The sequence below is a fragment of the Ascidiella aspersa genome, chromosome 1 (assembly GCF_963924565.1).
Source record: "Ascidiella aspersa chromosome 1, kaAscAspe10.2, whole genome shotgun sequence".
In the NCBI taxonomy this organism is placed as follows: domain Eukaryota; kingdom Metazoa; phylum Chordata; class Ascidiacea; order Phlebobranchia; family Ascidiidae; genus Ascidiella; species Ascidiella aspersa.
Genome location: NC_139447.1, coordinates 26889681 through 26909842, shown reverse-complemented (window position 1 = coordinate 26909842; position 20162 = coordinate 26889681). Strand labels below are relative to the sequence as shown.

At 35.3% G+C, this 20162-nt stretch overlaps 4 protein-coding genes and 2 pseudogenes across 4 annotated transcripts; 3 read left to right on the top strand and 3 right to left on the bottom strand.

Moving 5' to 3' along the window:
- Nucleotides 1-139: 139 nt before the first annotated feature.
- Nucleotides 140-1644, bottom strand: LOC146168927 (putative NADH dehydrogenase). The gene has a single exon (XM_083383344.1). The coding sequence runs from the start codon at nucleotides 1512-1514 to the stop codon at nucleotides 144-146; it is 1371 nt and encodes a 456-aa protein (XP_083239470.1). The 5' UTR covers nucleotides 1515-1644; the 3' UTR covers nucleotides 140-143.
- On the bottom strand, nucleotides 1520-2192 carry LOC146168926 (uncharacterized; annotated as a pseudogene).
- A 1394-nt stretch (nucleotides 2193-3586) lies between these two features.
- LOC146168925 (transcription factor Adf-1-like) lies at nucleotides 3587-4235 on the top strand (annotated as a pseudogene).
- Nucleotides 4236-10979: 6744 nt separating this feature from the next.
- Nucleotides 10980-12227, top strand: LOC146168924 (general transcription factor IIH subunit 2-like). Its single transcript, XM_083397588.1, has one exon. It carries the CDS (start codon nucleotides 11040-11042, stop codon nucleotides 12225-12227), a length of 1188 nt encoding a protein of 395 aa, XP_083253714.1. The 5' UTR covers nucleotides 10980-11039.
- Nucleotides 12228-12403: 176 nt separating this feature from the next.
- LOC146168923 (uncharacterized) lies at nucleotides 12404-14172 on the top strand. The gene is made up of 2 exons (XM_083397672.1): nucleotides 12404-12807; nucleotides 13672-14172. Exons 1-2 carry the CDS (start codon nucleotides 12408-12410, stop codon nucleotides 13995-13997), a joined length of 726 nt encoding a protein of 241 aa, XP_083253798.1. The 5' UTR covers nucleotides 12404-12407; the 3' UTR covers nucleotides 13998-14172.
- LOC146168922 (uncharacterized) lies at nucleotides 13662-16572 on the bottom strand. The gene is made up of 4 exons (XM_083397770.1): nucleotides 16358-16572; nucleotides 16118-16270; nucleotides 15648-15782; nucleotides 13662-14554 (listed from the first exon to the last, which is right to left on the bottom strand). The coding sequence occupies exons 1-4, from the start codon at nucleotides 16462-16464 to the stop codon at nucleotides 14266-14268; spliced, it is 684 nt and encodes a 227-aa protein (XP_083253896.1). The 5' UTR covers nucleotides 16465-16572; the 3' UTR covers nucleotides 13662-14265.
- Between the last annotated feature and the right edge of the window lie 3590 nt (nucleotides 16573-20162).

The window sequence follows — 20162 nt, the reverse complement described above, 5'->3', positions numbered from 1 at the left end:
TTTAGAATTAGATTAGATAATACTCTGGATATAAAGAATAGGAGTGCATAAGAACCAATATAACAGTGAAAATGCATATACAGCTATCAATAAACACTTAATATGGAAGTGTGGGAAATCAAATTAACAGGACTTTTCAAATATCATAGTTTAGAAGAGTCAATAACTGAGATGTCTCTTCCAAATAAGAATGTTTTAAACCAGTCGACTGGCACTTGGAGTCTTAGCTTCCAACTGCCCAATCTGGTCAAATAGGCTGACCTCCAAAGCAGCCAGGAGTGAAATCCCTTTAGCTTGAGTGCCCTTGGCTTCAAATCACTTAAAGCTGTGTATCCCCCAACATATGCCAACATGCCCATGTTAGAAAATTCAAAATCTCTATCAGTATCTCCATTTAGGTAGGAACTCAACCATCTGCCTTGTCGCTCTGCAACCTGTGCAGTGGCAGGTAATGGCATAGTTTCAATGTCAGCGCAATCACCCAATGCAAATACAGTGTTGTATGGGGAATTACGGACCTGTAGTTTGGCATCAGTAACAATATGACCGAATTTGTCTTTTTCGAAGGGTAGCTGCTTGGTAAATGGGCGAGGGGACAGTCCTGTTGACCACACTACAAGTCCACATGGAATTACAGTACCATCCCTTAAAATGACACTTTCTTCTGTGACCTCTGCCACAAAGGCCTGTAAAATTTCAAATTGTTTGCGCTTGGTGATTTTCTTTTCTGCATAATCTCTTAATCGCGAATCAAAGGAACCCAAAATTTTGTCGCCTTCAATTAAAGTGACTTTTACTTTATGTTGAAGTTCTTTATAATGCTTAGATACATCCTCTCGAAGAAAATCATACATCTCAGCTCCAAATTCAACCCCAGTTGGTCCACCGCCAACAATAACAGTGTGTAAATATTTGTCTTGGTCTTCTTCAGAAGATCCCGGTTGGATGGCAAGTTCAAAGTTTGAAATAATTCTATCCCTTATCATCCTTGCATCCACAATCTCCTTAAGAAAAAAAGCATGTTCTGCCACACCTGGAATTCCAAATGTATTGCTAACTGCCCCCACTCCAATAACCAGCTTGTCATATTTAATGTCATATATTTTCTTTTGGTGGATTTCACTTTGGCAGGTGAGAATTTGTTTAATTGGATTCACTTTTATTGCATGGGAAAGGTGAAAATCTTTGCTGTGTTTAAAAAATACATTTCTGGCAGGTTCAATGATACTTGTAAACTCTAGTGTACCAACAGTGGTTGAACAAAGAAGGGGAGTAAACAGGAAGTGGTTCCGGGGGCTCACAACAACAACATGGTATTTGTTTTTGTCAATATTTTTGAGGACACTATAACTTCCCCAACCAGTTCCCAGAATAACAATTGTTTTTCGGGTATCGACAGCTTGAGAGTCTACATTTGTTGACAACAAATGGGCACCCAATGTGAGGGGACATTTGGTTCCCTGTTTAGAACTCAATTCTAAAAATTGAACACCTAATTTTACACAAGATTTCATTTTAATCTGAAAATCAATAAATAGTTTTAAATATCAAGTTTATAACATTTTTTTGCTTTAGGGCGATAAGTTGCTACTATTAAAAAATATCAACAAACATTATACATAATATAGTTCTATACGTATATAACAATGAAAGCATAGCAAAAATCACAAAGCAAAAAGGATTAGGAAGGCAATCATTAAACTGAAGAGTCCCATTGCTTCAGAAAGAGCAAATCCCAAAATGGCATAGGAGAAGAGCTGTTGCTTTAAAGACGGATTCCTGGCATATCCAATGATGAGACTTCCAAACACAGAACCGATTCCAGCTCCAGACCCGGCCACTCCAACCGTGGCAGCACCGGCACCAATAAACTTTGCAGCTGAGTCGATGTCTTTCTGCACAACGGTGGTCTGAAACCCTCGACTTGATTGCAGGAAAGCAAGGCTTGGGTTAACTGCTGCATAAGTGGTTGGTTTTGCAAAGCTGCTCCTGAGAAGAGCTTGAGAAGCGTGGATAATTCTTGTACAATGCATTTTGAGGAAATATCTTGATTTACAACGGTGTTATTGCTGTGAATATAATAAAAAAGAATACAATTTAAGACAGCCAATATCAAAGAAAAAAACTAAATATAACTTTCACTACTAAATTATGTTATTTCCTAGACGTATTGGTCGTAGTTGTAGATACAGTGAACTAAACCTGCTCGAGTACTAAACACAGCTACAACGCAATAACCCATGTTGCTGACGCACTCTTTCTACAGAGCCGGTGATAAGAAACTCGCCACACATTATATAGTGACGTAATATTGACGGTGCTTCCTTTTCGTGACGTGATTGGTGGCGCAACATGCGTTGCGTAACGATTACATCACATTGTCACAATTGTCCCGTGACGTCATACATTATTTTACACGACAATAAGTATTTACCCAGTAAAACAAGGGTCGACAACCTTTTAACATTTTTGGGCCTAACCCAATCTTAAAAAGAACTTGGCGGGCCGTAATTGACTTTTACCACCTGTACATTTTTGTTAATAAAACGTTTTTTTTCGCCATTTTATTAAAACAACTGTTTATCAAGGGAGGCCCTAAAGATTTTTTTACAATTAAAATGGTCAAATAACATTTAAGAAGGAGGCGATAAAAATGCGTTTGTTTGCTTGGATCACAAGTTGAATTCACATGGCACGGCATTATCTGTGACAGGGGTGGGCTGTGGGCAACCTTTAACACAAGGCCAGTTAGTATGGGGCGCCGTTTGGAAAAAAACAAATACGCTTCTACGGACAACTTTTTTGTCCGATTTAGCTTAAATCGAACTGAAAATTTGTCCGATTTAAATTAAATCAGACAAAATTTAAAACAAAATTTAAATCGGACAAATTTTCTGTCCTATTTAATTTAAAGGGACAGATTATATTCCGATTTAAGCTAAATTGGACAAAATTCCTTTCCGATTTAAATTTTGTCCGATTTAGCTTAAATCGGAATATAATTTGTCCCTTTAAATTAAATCGGACAGAAATTTGTCCGATTTAAATTTTGTCTGATTTAAATTAAATCGGACAAAATTTCATTACGATATAACTTTTACGAGAGTTGTTTATAGGGCGTATCAAAATTGATAAAGTTCTGCCTTGAATTAGAACCAGGCTTAAGCAAGATTCACACCAGACGCGGTTGGCGGCAAGTGGCGCGTTTTTGCGTTCGACGGCAAGCGACGGGGTATTCACACCAGACGGCGTCATGCCGTGACGGCGTGATTTTTTCGCTTGAAACGGCTGACGGCAAAGTTAAATCTCCGCCAGCCGCACTACTTGCAGACTGAAGAGCTGTGTGCAGAACCTTGTTGCAACGGGACAATTTCGTAATTTTAAGTTAGTTTGCTTGAGGATAGAAGGTTTATGTAATATTTATTTATGGTAAGGGTACAGTTTGTCTTTCCCTAATATTTTTTTTTGAAAAAGTGTCGCAAAAAGAATAAAAGACACGATGAAAGGTGAATAATGTTGGTTTGATTTAATTATTTTGGTGTTGTGTTGTAAACTTGTTTAAACATAAACTTTTGCTTAAAAAACAATGGAATTCAATGAAATGGTAATACAATTGGTGCAGGATTCTCCCTGTATATATGATTCTGGTAGCAGCCACTACAAGGATCAAAAGCGGAAAGAAAATGTGTGGAAACATATTGCCCAACAAACTGGCCAGACAGGTAAGACTTGATACCCGGTAAATTATTTTGATCATGACACGATTATCAATATTGCAGTTGAAACTTGCATGAAGCGCTGGAAGAGTTTGAGAGACCGCTTTGCTAAAGAAAAGAGGAAGAATGAAAATGCACAAAAAAGTGGTGCTGCTGCTGCAAATTTACAGGGTGGGAGCACTATGAGGCTCTTAAATTTTTGCAAGACCATTTGAGGCATACCGTGTGAGTGATTTTTAAAATTAATAGAAATTTTTTTAATGTGCTCTGTTAACAACTGTGGTTTCTCATAGGACTGTTGGCAACTCTCACCAAACCTCCAGTCCAATTATTGATTTCACACAAGATGAAGCTACACCAGAAGATGGTATTTTTATATTTGTTTGGTTTCAATCAATTCAACTTAACATATACTAATGTATAGTGTCTTGCACTTTTTGTATGCTTATGTTCACTTATGTACAGTCTAGTTGTTTTCAATTTCATATACTCCTGGTGTTTTGTTACCTCTTTGTATTTTCTCTTTTCTATCCTGTATCAATCATTTTTGTGCAATGTATAGTGTCTTGCACTTTTTGTATGCTTATGTGCACTTTTGTACTGTCTAGTTGTTTTCAATTTCATATACTCCTGGTGTTTTGTTACCTCTTTGTATTTTTGTGCAATGTATAGTGTCTTGTATTTTTATATGCTTTTTTGTACTTTTTAATATTCCAAGTGTTAATTGTGTGTACTCATGGTATTCTGTTACCTCATTATATTATTTGTTCTGTATTATTAGCCAATGTTTATGCTGTTTCTGGCTTATCAAACATGAAAATGTGCAAAAGCTTTGTTTGCTTTATTGAATATGTACAAAAACAAATTTAACAAAACAGTGAATGAAAAGAACTAGGTTCATATGTAGCAAAGGTAATGCAGATCCTTACTGGGCTTTGATAACAAATTGTTCACGTTGCTAAGATATTTGTCTTAATAAATAAAAAAAAATGCATGACTATTTGATTCTTTACTGGGGTGGGGTTTAATATACTCCTTCTGTCAAGTACACTGACCCACTTTATTTGGCTATAAGCGTCCAACAGCGCAAATAACCATGGACACATAAGTTATGAGCCGTTACTTTTCGTGCCCTTTTGACTTTGGAAAAGCCTTTGTTCAGTACAAGATGATCCATTTCCTATCCCGCTGTGTTTGCAAGACAAAAACACTTCGTCGCCGCGTCGCCAAACGCACAGCTGGTGTGAACGCCGCTTTTGCGTCAAACGTTGCGCGGAAGAAACGCGATCAACCGTTGGCGCCGCTTATCGCCAGCCGTCAACCGCGTCTGGTGTTCAGAGCCCTTTATCGTTGTCATTATTTGTTTCTAAATATATTTTTTGGTATAGATTTAAGACTATATGCATTATAGATTCTAGTTTAGATTCCACTACATAACTGTTCAACACATTATTTGGGTTAGGGTGTGCTTTAGCGTATGGGTGTATGTGTCAAGGATCAGAACAAATATAATTGCCATTAATAATTGTTTTCGACTCGTGGGTAAGATTCTAGACCAGGGATGGCGAGCCACTGTCCCCACCACAGATTTTTAATGACACACTAATCTCTCTAAAAATACCAAAATGTTTTAAATATTTTTTTATAAAAGGATTAATATAAAATAAGTGTTTTAGGGTGGTGAGTAGGCCTAAATTAAAGGCACTTCAACAAATGTGCACAGAAAGGCTTTTGTTTATTGCTGTAAAACGTAAAGGGTGGGAATCCTTTAAGAAAAATGAAGAGTTTGCAGACTAAAAGTTAAAAAAACTCCGGTTAAAGCAATAAACCATGCTAAAAAATCTTTCTGCTGAACTCCTGTAATCCAATAAAAATGCTGCAGCATTTGTTAACTATTTGGCTTCTTACTATTTCTGAGAGTCCGAATTTGGAAATTATCTAAAAACCTTGAATTACCAAGACAGACAATAACACTTAAAACGACGTAGCAGAAGAGTTTGCATAAAATTAGCAAATAATTAAATATATGACCCACTTGATCATTTTGTAAGGATTAAGGTCGTGTTTGTGACCCGCGCGATGAAAAGTTCGCCATCCCTGTTCTAGACCAATGCGTAAAAATTAAAAAAATAGCCATGTTTTATGAAATAGACAATCTTAGATCTAAATCACCAAGCAATACCCTTGATGCAACATATTTATTGATTTTTTTACTAGATTGTTCTATAAAAATATAGATATAATTTAATGTAATTCTAAATACTTACTGTTGGAAAAACATGGCTATGCTGATTTGTGTTTAGGCATGGGTAAGTTGTTCTCTTGAATGTCATTAAAATTTATTATCTTTCTTTATAACTGCACTGATTTTGTCAATAAATGGTATGTCTGGCGAGTTTGAAAGAACATATAACTGAAGCTGATAATGAGCTTGCTGCTGTAATAATGAAATCAATTCATCAAACATCTCAAGAAATAATTCAAAAATGTGCGAGTAATAATTATATTTTTTATTACAATAAAAAAAAAATCAAATTGCAACCAAAATGTTAGCAATATGCTACCATATTTACCTCAAAAATTGAGGGAATACACATCTTATAATAAACATGTAACAGAAAAAAATAGTGAATAAAACAAAATGATTCTGTTAACCAACACTGCATTGAAGTACAATTAAATATGGGAAACATTGCAGGACCCAAAAGAATTTTAACCATATATGGAAGATAAGTTAGCGACACAAAAGTGGTTTCTTTGCATCTGCAGAACGATGTTCTCCAATTGAAAAGTCCGTGTAAAGGTAACCTGACATGGCGCTGATAAAAAAAGCCTGTTATAACAATCAAGGCATGGCTACCTTTAAGATGACAGAAATTTGAACAGGTTATGTGTATGTTAGATCTGTAGCCAATAAAAAATCACAATTGTTACATAGTACCATAATCAGAACCAATCATTCACTTTCAAAGCCCTACAAATGTGATGGACATAGCAACTTTACAGTTTAGTCATCCAAGTGGGCAACCCTCTGTTCTGAAGTGGCGTCAAACTCTTTAGGCATCACGCTACAGTTATTAATGTTGACAATTTTGCTATATACGTTTTTGATTGTTTGTTAACAAGTAGGTAACTTCAATACAAAATTAATGAAAAAGAATAAATATTTTTTACCTCTCTTCAGCCAGCATCTTTAAGGCCTGTTTACACTACAGCTGAGCTGTGTGTTAAATTGTGCTTGTACTATTGCTGCGCAACAGACAAAGCAAAATCACTTTTCTGGCAAAACTCGAACTTTAAAACCCCCAAATTAGTTTGTTCATATGTAAAATAAATGTTTTATAGATATTAGTGTTAATGCTATTTGAAAAATATTGAACTATCAAAATATACAATGTATTTGATCTACAGACCATTGTCCGAAAAACTCCAGCTTGGTTAAACTGGGATGGGGATGATGACTTTAAATCTGTAGGAGATTTGTTTAGAGTCTATTGAAGAGTTGAAAAAGGTAATTAATCAAGATGTAGTAAACCTGATCAATGTAACAAGACATTGTATACTTGAATGTGCTGTTTAAATCCTTGTAAGGGCTGCATCCTGAAGTTGGAGGACCGGATAAAACACTAACTCTAAAAAATTGTTGTTCATGCAACTTCATGTGCAACAAGGTGGCCCGCATTAGAAGGATAAAGCCTAGTAAAAACAAAAAAATATAGTTACAGGATAATAGATAAGAACCCGCCACTATTTGTGACCATGTCAATTCACTATTATATGCAGCTCTTTATTAAACTACTGATTTTAAAATGCGGCTTGCAAACTAAAACGTTTGCCAACTGAAATGGTTTACCCAAACTATTATATTCATACCAAAATCATGTGCTTGCTGTTTTTGCCAAACATTAAAGCAATTATGCAAGTAAGTCCACATTGATTTACTAGAAATAAACCGTAAATGTTATTACATTGCAAAACGCATGCAGCCCGCATAAGGGTGACACTAGCGTTAACTTAGCATTCTGGGCTTCTGTGTAGTTCATTTCTAACAATATATAAATGTTTTTTATAGATGGAGAATCGGAAATTTGTTTGGAGGCAATTCTAATATTTGCTACTGGTGCTGTTCAGGTACTGCCACTGACCCTCATTTCCTAATGATACAAAATACCCTTTGGTCAACACATGCTGCAATGTGTTGACAATTGTTTGGGGAAATAGAGATTTTAAACTCCCCCGGATTTGGTGTTACATAAATCTGCGTTGTTTTTCATTAAATAAACACCAATCATAGAAGTATAAAATAATATTTGTTGCTACGAATTGAAGACTTAACTTATATAATATGTTTTCCGCAAGGATTTCATTAAGGCTTGAATTGTGCGATCAAATATTGGACATTCAAAGAGTTAAATCATCAATATTCCTTGTTTTTGGCAAAATGGTGTCATTGTTATCAATATTAAATGAAGGGCCCAGGCTCTGCAGTTGTAGTAGCTGGTACCTTCATGCAATACAGTTCCATTGGTGTGTGGTACGTTCAGTGGACCATTATAGTATCATTGGTATAGACCATCAGTTTTTGTGTACATTTAACAGTGGTAAACCCAAAGTCAAACATTTTGACTCCCTGCAGCCTGCATATAGGAATGTTAGGGACTACAAATCAAAAAAACATTTAAAAAAAAAGTGTATTTTAAATAGATTTAACAAGCCTATACTAAAGGATTCTGAGGGGAAGGGCTACTAAGCAACAACAACGAACACGCTCCGAAAGAAAAAACAGCTGATTCTAACTTAAGGCAGAACAGAAACTTTATTAATTTTGATACGCCCTATAAACAACTCACGTAAAAGTTATATCGTAATGAAATTTTGTCCGATTAAATTTTGTAATTCGGAAATAAATTTTCTACAATTCCAATGACGCCTTTCTCGTACGGATCGGCTATGTACAATTTTATTAACAGCCCTAAAACCAGCTGTTAAACATAACATCTCAATCAATCTGCGTAGCAAAAGTCTGTTACACCTTGACCGTACTAGTGTTATTGTTGCAAGAAAATTCTCTATCATAACGTGACACAAGAAAAACTTTATGAATGAGATTGTTTTTTCACCCGATCCGTTAGAAATTAGTGCATTTCTAAGCAAAAAGGTCTACGATAATTAGGGCATCCAATGGCAGAAAAGTCTAGACTTTTAGACCTTGAGGTCCTGGCAATGCACTAATTTGGACCTTTAGGTAAACTCCCGGCGTAGATAAATTGAAAATATTCGTTGAACATTCACAAAAGATTACAAAAAGTGTGAGATAGCATCAATAACACTTAACCCACCCCAACCCAAACGCTAACACTATCCCTAACCCAAATAATGTGCGTTAATGGTATAATTATTTGAATGCTGGTGAAAAAGCCCAAACTCAGGTGGGCATAAGATAGTTTCTCGTCTATGGTACCATAGGATTGTTACGTCACAAAGTGAGGAATTGGAGCCTAAAGCGTTTATGTAATTATTAATTCAATGCACATTATTGGGGTTAGGGTGCTGGTTAGCGTTTGGGTTTAGGTAGGTCAAGTATTATGAAACTTGATATTTTGAAGCACATTGTTAAGTCAAATTAGTGCATTGTCCGAGAACTCAAAGTCTAAACGTCGGACTTTTTGATCCTTTGGATGCACTAATTGTCGTAGACCTTTTTGCTTAAAAATGCACTAATTTCTAACGGATCGGGTGTTTTTTTGTAATAGATGCTTCCCATTCGAGTTCAACTGCATTAGTGTAGCGGTGTAGCCTGTGGGTTACATCGCGCAAGCAGGAAACTGTAGAGCAAAAGTCCCAACATGGTGCATACCCATAGCCTTATTTAGGGAAAAATAGCTGGAAGAAGGTGAAGGGCCACACAAAAAATGGAAAAGGGAAACGTAATTTAGTTCAGCGTGGTCCAACTACAAACAACCCTTTTTTGTCGACCCTCTATCTTATTTTTATAGACCAGTAATAAAAGCCAAAAATGTTTTTTTTAAGAAACTTCTACAGAGTGATAACATTTGTTTAAAAAGTTCTGCAGTGAGAAATTCACTTGAATGAAACCTTTGAAATACTTTTAGTGTGCAACATTTTAATATATATCTAGCTGAGCAGGTTTGTGTGAAAGTTAGAAAGATGCAGCGTAATACTCTTGCAGTTATCCAAGTGCAAAATTTGGCTTAATATACATGATCTCTACTCGTTGACCTTGGCCACCCCTAGATTAGGGTTATAAACACAAAAATACAGTTTATCAATAGAAAGACAACAAATCGCGAACAAGCAATAATTGGAATCTGGTTGTAATGTGCATGAAACTTTCTGAAACAATTGGTGCATCCATGTCGTTCTTAACTATATGGCCCCAGTGCTAGAAATATGGATGCTATAATTTGTGTGAGACAACACAATACTCTTTTTAAATAATTTTGCTAGTTTAGACAAAACTGCTATGATTTGAGCTCGTGTTAAGGTTTGTCATTTTAAAAAGCCTAAATGGAATTGTTATGTGGCAACACCATGCCAACAATAATGTTTTTATTGGTGCCTATAAAATCGTAGATTATTTATAATTAAAAAAACTAGAATTGTTTTAATTTTTGCTATATGTTTATGTATAATTGTTTGATACCTATGTTTAATTACTAACTTAACAAAATTGTGTCCATACTAGATCGCAATATTTAAAAAAAATGAAATGCACTTACTGAACCTAAAACTCCTATAGACCTTTGCTTATACTGACCAAGTATGTTTTCCAGAAAATACAGGATGTCCCCTAAATTATGCCAAGTTTCATCTAACTAGGAAACAGTCAAAAAAGCATTGTTTGTCTGAGTATAAGGTTTGCTGGGGGCAAAACAATAAGTTAATATAGTGATTTTATTTAATAATTGCCTGTTTTGGATCAATAACAGTTATATCAATCATATAATAAATATAATACCTTTGAAAAATAAAAATAAAGAGGGTAGAAATTAAGCAACTATGTAGCATGATTTACCACAAGATACTATATGAATGTTAACTCTACATTTTGTGGTATATCCTGTCAAAAAAATTGTTAACATCAGTAAAAGTGATAAGCTTCACATAATTTCTACCAAGTAAACATACCATAAAAATGGTTGTCTGCATGAGTTTATAATAAAAACAAGTTTGTCTTGAATATACAGTAGTAAAATGATGTTTTTTTAAACACTTCTAACTTTTGCATTTTGTTCAGAGTAATTGTAGGATCATTTAAGCTCTTAAAGTTTTAGTAGTACGCACTACCGACATATCTAAACTATGGATGATGAAAATGAAAAAGCATACAGGTGGGAAGGAGACTATGAAAAGACATGGGAGGCCTTAAAAGAAGACGATAGTGGGTCTTTGCAAGCAAGCATTGATAATGAAATTGACAAAGCAAAGAGGAGAAGGCTTTTAAAAAGGCAACAAAAAGTTAGATTGGGCATGATGCGACACATATATATTGTACTTGACATGTCCCAGGCAATGTCTGATCAGGACTTGAAGCCATGTCGAGCACTGGTGGCGTTAAAACTGGCAGAAAAATTTTTAGAAAACTTTTTTGACCAAAATCCAATTGGTCAACTAGGATTTATAATTAGCAGAGGTAAAAGAGCAGAGATTCTTAGTGAAATGTCTGGTACTTCTCAAAAACACTTAAAGGCATTCTCCAAATTGTCAAAAGAAATCCTGAAAAGCAACTCGGACTGCTGTAGTGGTGAACCATCTATTCAAAACTCACTTCTGCTAGCTGAGAAAACCCTAAAACATATGCCCAGTCACACCAGTAGAGAAATTTTACTCATTATGGGAAGCCTGACAACATGTGATCCCAGTCCCATACAGGACACCATTGACAATATGAAGAAACAAAACATCCGTTGCAGTGTCATTGCTCTTTCTGCCGAAGTTCATATCTGCAAGCATTTGGCAGTTACTACTGGTGGAACGTTTGGTGTCATTTTGGATGAAACCCATTTTGCTGGCTTACTTAACGATCACATAACTCCACCCAGTGGCTTATTAACAGAATCATCCCTCATTAAAATGGGTTTTCCTCCACATGTGTCCTTTCAGGAGTCTGGAAAAGTTTCCATGTGTATGTCAACAAAACAACTTAGCATTGGTGGCTACTATTGTCCACAATGTCAAGCAAAATATTCAGAACTGCCAGTGCAATGTGTTATTTGTCAGTTGACACTAGTTTCAGCACCCCATCTCGCACGTTCATATCATCACCTTTTTCCACTTGCCTTGTTTAGTGAATCAAAAGTTGTTGCCCTTTCTGGCCCAATTCAGTGTTATTCGTGTTTAAAGCAGCTTGTGCAACATTCTGAGTCTAATTTCCAAACATGTACCAAATGCCAATTTCAGTTTTGTCTTGATTGCAACCTTTTCATAAATGAAACCTTGCACTGTTGCCCAGGCTGCATAAATTCAAGATGTGAATTAATAACATCATAATGATTTACGTAATAAATGTTTTTTCTTCTCAGCAAAATTGTTTTCAAGCTCACAATGTTTAATACAACAGATAGTTCGAAAAACATTTTATTTAAATTGTTTTAATATTTCAACAAATTTAAATTTTTTAACAAAACCTTAACACCTCTCACTCTTGCACAGCCGTTTGTTCTTTCCATCATGGATGCTAACAATGATTTTCAAGACTTTTGTGAAGAGCTTCGAGCTAAATCTAGTAAAATTCATGCAACCTCAGACCGCTTGGTTCAGCTCAAGCTTGCTGTTGCCCTTACTGACACAAAGTTGTATGCCAAAGTCTTGGGAGACTTTTACCTAATCTTTAAAGCCATAGAAGATAGTGTGAAAGACAACCTGGATAATCAGTGTCTTTGTGATCTATGGACTGATAAACTTTCAAGGACACAAGCAATTGAAAATGACCTTGCGTTTTACTTTGGTTTGGGATGGAAAGATTTTGTTCAACCATCAAATGCTGTGCTAGATTACGTTTCAAGAATTCAAGATGTTTCTTTGAATGAACCAGTTCTTTTAGTATCCTATGTGCATACCATGTACCTTGGTAAGTGAACTATAATGCAGTGTTTTTGGGAGTCTTCTAAACATTTGAAGTTACTGTAGTCAAATTCTACTGTTTTTTCAAAAAGTCAAGGCCTAGCACAAACCATTATTTGATAAATTTGGCTTGTAGAAATATGTTAAATCATTTTGAATAACGTTACTGATTATGAACAATACCCAACAGAAGGTAAACCCCAAACTGTGAATGTGTATATATGACAAATCACTAAGTTTGAAGCAGTGTTGTAAACAAGTTACTATGAAGCAGTGACTTAAGTCCAAGTCAAGTCTTTTGCAAAAATAACAAGTCAAGTCATTATGAGAGCAAGTCAATTTCAAGTCATGTCATTGACATAAAAGTAAATTATTAAACTATTAAAATTGGCAAACTCGTCCGATTATAAGCAACAATTTAACTAAAAAAACACATACGCAATACACAGCAATTAAAATGTTTAATATGCAAAACTTGAGATAAATTTTAATGAAAAACACTTAATTTACTCCTAAGTTATTTGCCAAAATGACTTAAGTCTAAGTCAAGTCATTTGACCAAAAGACTTATGTCAAGTCAATGACTTAAGTCATTATAACACTGCTATGAAGCACTTACAAAAGTTCAAAATTTTCAATAAACCCAGCATTCCTTAAACTTTTTGTCTCACTACTCACAAAGCTATAGAAATTTTACTTTTGAGTTTCAGAAAATCATAATCAGTTGCGTTAGTTATTTCATAACTACAAACTTGAAATTACTGAGGTATATGCTACTGTTATAGTTGTTTAAATGTCAGCAAAAAAGAATGCATTTTTCTTGTGGCTAAATTAATTTACAACACTTATCCTACAAAATTTAACATTTCAGCAATATTCAGTGGAGGATTTATTTTGAGGAAAATAGTCCGAAATACATTGGGATTACATGGTGATGGTGGATTGGCCATCTTTGATTTGCCATATAATGTGTCAAGAAAAGAAATGAAAGATCACATTAAGTCTACCATCAACAAAATGGATTTAAATAGGGAGATAAAGGACAAAATTATTCAAGAGAAAATAAGCATTTTTAAAAGAAACAATGAAATTGTTAAAAGTATACAGCCTAAGGTGTCATCATACAAAAGATTAATAAAATTTGCAATTGGTGTTGTGTTGCTTATTATTCTTTTTTATATATCCTTGCTTGGCTAGTATTATAAATACTATAAATACCAAGTTTATAATTTATAATGTATAATTTTTTCCTGATAATAAATCAAGTTTAATTAAGTGTATCTTAGACCTTGGTCATTTTAAATCACATATGTGTTGTATGAAAAGCAAGGCTTACAAAATAAAAAATAAAACACAAAATATTTAATTATTAAGGGTAGAAAAACATAGCAGCAGACAAAATTTTGTCACAGTAGTTAGCTTTAAACAAGCATTACAAAACATATGTTATAAGTCATATATTGTGTCATAATTCCATAGCATTGTCTTCAGTCATTTGATTTACAAACAGAGGAGTTCTTTGTGTAAAGTTAGTGTTCATATTATTTATTGCATAGTTGTTATTATCGTAGCTTCTAGGCGGAGTGTTGTGAAAGGGTGAAACATCTGATAAAGAAATTGTTTTGTTGTTTTCCACTTGTTCTTCATGTGTGTTTGTGCTTGTTGGTACAGTTAAGTTTTTCAACAGATCCGGGACGGTACCTGTTGGTGGTTTCCATAACACTACCGCAGACGAGTAATCCGGCTTTATAGATCTGTTCAAAATAAAAAAAGCTAAGTAGGGCTGTGCACTCTAGATCAGTGGTTCTTAACCTTTTTTCAGCCGCGCCCCCCTATGAAAATATTTCGACATTTTGGATTAAATATCACTGAGAAAACAGGAAAATAATGAAGGGTGTTGTTGGTCGCGCTAAGCGCGAAAAATTTTGAATTTTATTTGGTCGAATTGGCTAAACCGCAACCGAAAAGGCGTTTCGCATTTGGCACACAACAAATTGCGCGAGCTCGACACATGGATTTTATCGAGCTGATTTTGACAAACGTGTTGCGAGGGCATTGACTCCACATTTATAAGAGTTGTATGATGCCGAGCGCAAAAAATGTCAAGCGCAAATATTAAAAATTGCGTTATCGTGTTTCAAAAGATGTAACGACACACAATACAACGGCAATATTGCAAAAACAATATAGTTTCGCGCAAAAAAAGTTTGACTCCCCCTGTTGCTATAGCCTGTTATCATATATAAAATATGGATGAAAAATAGTCCGAAAGGGCAATAGCTTTTATCGTTTATCTATAAGTTAATTTAATAGGGCGGTGATACCGTGGATTTTGTAAAAGGGAAGTAGAAAAATTTTTGCAGTTTTAATGTTAAAGTTGGCAAAAAACAGAGTTTGCATGTAGGAATTATGCCTAACCCAAACGAAACCATTAAAATCACTACAAAAAGGTAAAATATTAAAGTCGAGCTCGCGCCCCACTTAGAATTGCTTGGCGCGCCCCACGGATAAGAACCTCTGCTCTAGATGCAATTTATCAAAATTACACCACCTCTCCGAATACTATGTTAGGTAGCAACAAAAGTTATTATGTCACAATGAATGTTAATAGGTGTGCTACAGATTACTTCCCAGAATGATACCTATTGCCATTTTAGAATGTATGATTTCACACAGTGTAGTGACACCATGGCCTTTGGGGTGAAACATTGATTTCCTTTAAAAAGCACTAAAATGTAAACCTTTCATGCCTCAAGTTTAGACTTTGTTAGCCCAAATCACCATAGTGTTTCTGGTCACATGAATTAGTAGGATGTTTTTCTTTTATAGAATTCAAAGAATGCTTACACAGGAAGTGAAACGTTTTGAGCTTTCCGTGAAAATAGATCTAGCTTTAGAGCGTCTATTTGTTCTTGAAATTCCGCAGACACTTTGAATGTAGAATTCATACTTTCATCCTCATCTTCAGAACTTAATTCCAAACTTTACAAAGAAATAAAGGTGATAAATTTAAGCAATTCTAAACCAAAAGCTTTGAGCAAATTGGAACTAAGAATAAAGCAGAGTAAACAATTTAAGGCACTGGTCTTAAATCCTACCACAACAAACAACTTGGGTTAGGGTACCGGTTTGGTTTGGGTAGGGTAAAAAAAATTAATAAATAAAATATAATAATACTTGACTGACCTAAACAGTATACTAACCCCCAAACCAAAGATTGTGCGCCATTTACAATGCTGTGGCAGACTTCTAAACATGGGCACAATTCCATGATACTGTACAATAATTTTTGTAGGAAGTTTGAATTTATTATATACCTATTTTCTATTTCTGTGAAAGTTCTTGATTTTCTTGGACTGTTACGAAGCTTTCCACAATGCTTCGTACCTTTCCACTGTTCAGAAATTCGGAGATTACACAAGTCAGAAGCGACCTTTTCCTCTGTAATGTGAACTTTTCGCGGATAAATCCTGCAGCAATAAAAAAAAACATGGAAAGTGCGTTAGTATTTTCTAACTCAGAAGAAACGTAACAATAGCTAATAAAAACAAACTTACTTAGGACTTACTCCTCTTCGCTTTGATCGTCTATTCGAGTCATACCTTGTACTACCGGCACACCGTTCATACGGTGAAGTGTTTTGGAATCTAAATGTGCCGTACATTACCTACTTATCCGAGGTGCGAACCAGGATAAATTTAATGTATTTGTAAACACGGGACTATAAAAAAGTATTAAAAAGTAACTGTTTACCAAAGAAATTCAGGACATGTCTATAGGCATAGAATACTTACGACTACAATATAAAACATTTTCCCTAGATAAATTTTCCTTTGCCATCTAGCAACTAGATCAAAGTTTCTCTACTTTTTTTTTTATTTTATTTTTTTTTTGTTAAAAAAAAAGACGATTAAAAATCTCTTCTTGAGTTTAGAACAAAGGTTCCTGAACTTTGCAGTGCGTCCTAACATCTTTTGTCGAAATTCACTCTTCTATGAAGATAACATACCATGATTAAAATAATTTGCCAAGATATGTCGTTTTCATACAATTGTATTTGTTTAATTGCGCAATAGTATACTACTAAAACACTTCTTAGCTTTCATATACAACTGGTTTTAAAGTTGAAGACTTAAACGAGTTGTAGCCTACTTTTAAACAGTTGCAGCATTGTGGCGTACAATAATTGTCGTAGACCTACTAATTGTCGTAGACCTTCATCTTGCTTAGAACTGCACTAATTTCTAACAGATCGGGTGGAATTTTGGGTATCGCTTCTCAAGTACCGAAATGTCAGTGAAAAATCGATTTTCATCCTTGTTCGCATACCCACGACCTTTGGGAGCAGAGATTTTCTGCTCTGTTGAAATTAAAACCAAAAAAAATATATATTAGGGATGTTTATACGCTTATGATAGGAGCACGCGAAACAAGGCTTCTGCCTCGGTTCGCACAACTGACTGAAAAATTCAACAGCAACGCTCGCATTAAATGACTGTTAAAATTTTGTATTTGTATAAAGATATGCTACGGATTTTTTATACTTGCAGCCCTGCTTATTCTTATTTCGATTTTGTTTACTACAGATTCGGTGTATTGCGTGGATTGGGGTGTATAAGTTTTGATTAAACGTAAAATAGTGTACCATTCCGAAAAAGGTTGACAATCACTGATCTAGAGTCTCTGTCAAAAATACGTTCTAAATCTGTCAAAATACGTCCTAAATTCATCGTAATATTACCTTAAATGGGCAAAACGACCCCTGAAACTGTAGGGAGAGGGTATGGGCCGTTTTGGTGTTGACGTTCGGACGCCCTAGTTTGACCGGCGCCATTAGGGCGCCGCTGTTTTTGCATTGGATTTTTAGCCCTGTTTGGGGTTATTAGTGGGTAATGGGTGGGGTTAGAAAATGGATAGGGGTTAAAATTATTAAGGGAGTTAGTGATTTACTTAGGGGTGAGGTTTGAGGATAGGTAAAGTATTGTTTAGGCCTTATTCTGGCTATTTAGGTCTTATTCTGACGGGTTTTGGACTAATTTCAATTTAGACGGTACTACGACCATTAGGTGTTTTCAAATAGGCCTAATTTTTGACTTTTTAACTATACGTAAGCGCGAATGTTCTTTCTACGTCCGGTTTGTTTACGTTTTTATGCTGTCTTTTCAAGTAGATCTGCGCTTTTTTTACCGTTGCGCTGTAAAAGGCTGCTAAGAGCTTTGCGGACAAACCAAAAACGTATATAAAACATATTAATGATATAAATTTTAACATTTTTTTATCTTTCATTTTCGGCAATGTAATAAAAAAGAAGTTTAAAAGAAATGCCGGTACCAAAAAAATTGCGCTTGCTTCGCTCGCCAGGTGCGCCCGGACTTAAAAAGGTTAACAATCGCTGAATAGATTAACTAACTATTAAGGTTATTGCTTTTCCCCAAAGTAGTTTTATCACATTTTTCATTTCAAGTAGTATGGATGACGAGGTGTGGACTCGAATTTTAATTTGCGCCAACACTTTACTTCCTCCGTAAACGTAATTAGACACATCTTTAGGTGCAAAAAAAGATCCGAGACCCGCCTGATTCACAGTTGTTCATTTTCATAACACAATTCTTAGTTAACATTTTATGCGGCCGCGGAGGACTCTCTGAGTTTGGTTTTGGCCCGCGACTAGAAATAGGTTGCTGCCCCTGAGCTAGCTTATGTACAGCGTATTTGGCAAACAATAGTAACGCATTACTAAAATAAAAATCTAGGAATCATCTCGGCGAATGTAGTGACAAAACATTAGTCGAATACAAAAAAATACCTCGGCGGAGTCCAAAAACAAGCTTTGCAATGACTAAGTAAGTTAGTTTAATTGAAAACGACTGATTTGTTAAATAATTAGAAAGTAGGTGCAATTATTGAACTTTTCTCTTCTTACATTTTAAGTTAAATGCTGTGGTATGTTGAAGGGTAGATTGAACTTCACGTTACGCCCTCAAAATCCTATTTTACGAAGTAAGTAAAAAACCTGCAGATGCAAAAACGTCAAAATTGACCCACTGGTCCCACAGCTCCCTTACAATGAGTCTATGATACCTAATTAGATTTATTACATGTATTCATAATATGTTTGTGTTATTTTGCAGTAACCTAAATAATTTGAATTTTTCATGTATGTATTTTCACTACTTTTTGTAACCTCGTTCGCCAAATTAGGCCCTTCGCTGGTAGATAACCTTAGGCCCACAGTACCCTTAATCCGGCCCTGACCCCAGCCCCTGATGAATAAATTATATTTACTTACAGACATTAACGTAGTTTTCTTAATCTAAGTAGAGTAAACTACTGGGACAAAAAATGGTGCTAATTTTTTCTTTGTATAGTATCTGCTCGGTCATCACCATGTGTTGAGAGTTTATCGATTGAGGATTGTGCCCTGCGCCCCTGTTCTAATTGAATGGTTGGCAAAGTGTTTTCCGCCGCCAAATGTTGAGTTTTATCATGCAGTTTAACTGCAGCAGTTGCACTTGCGCGTCACGTGATAGGTGTACATTTATTATGTGTTGTATTTTAAAAGTTGATGTGAGTTTTGGCGCTTTTTGGTCTAGCGTCCGCCATGCCGTACGTTCTATGTCTTTTGGCAGTTAAAGATTCTCGCCAAAATATTTTTGTCCGAAATCCTACGCCAAAATGGGACAATATATACATCAAAAACGGCTATTTTTATTTATAACTAGACCACTTTTCGGGAATTAAGAAGGACCCGGTAATAATGGGAATATTGGGAATTTCCAAATTTGGCATTTTTTATGTTTAAAACATTTGTTAACTATTTTATTGACCAGAAAAAAATATTAAAAACCTATTTTAAGCATTTCTAGACGAGCAGGAGGAGATGCTATCCGGCAGCAACTAGTACAGGGGTCGGCAACCTTTTTCTAGTCGCGGGCCTAAACCAAACTAGAAAGATCTCTGCGGACCGCACAATAAGTTAACTAAGAAATGGGCGCTGGTCTAGAATCCTACCACAACCCAAATTATTTGGGTTAAGGTGCGAGTTAGCGTTTGGGTTAGGGTGGGTCAAGAATTATTATTAAATAATGAATATAATAATACTTGACCCACCCTTTCCCAAACACTAACCGGGACCTTAACCCAAATATTGTGCGTTAATTTAATAGCTGTGGTAGGATTCTAGACCAGCGCCAAGAAATGTGTTATTAAAATGTTAGAACAACTGTAAATCAGGTGGGTATCGTTTTTTTGCACTTAAAGACGTGTTTAATTACATTTAAGGAGGCAGTAAAGGTTTGGCGCAAAGCGGAAAAAAGTGTTTGTTTGGTTAAAATTTGAGTCCACACGTCGTCATCCATACTA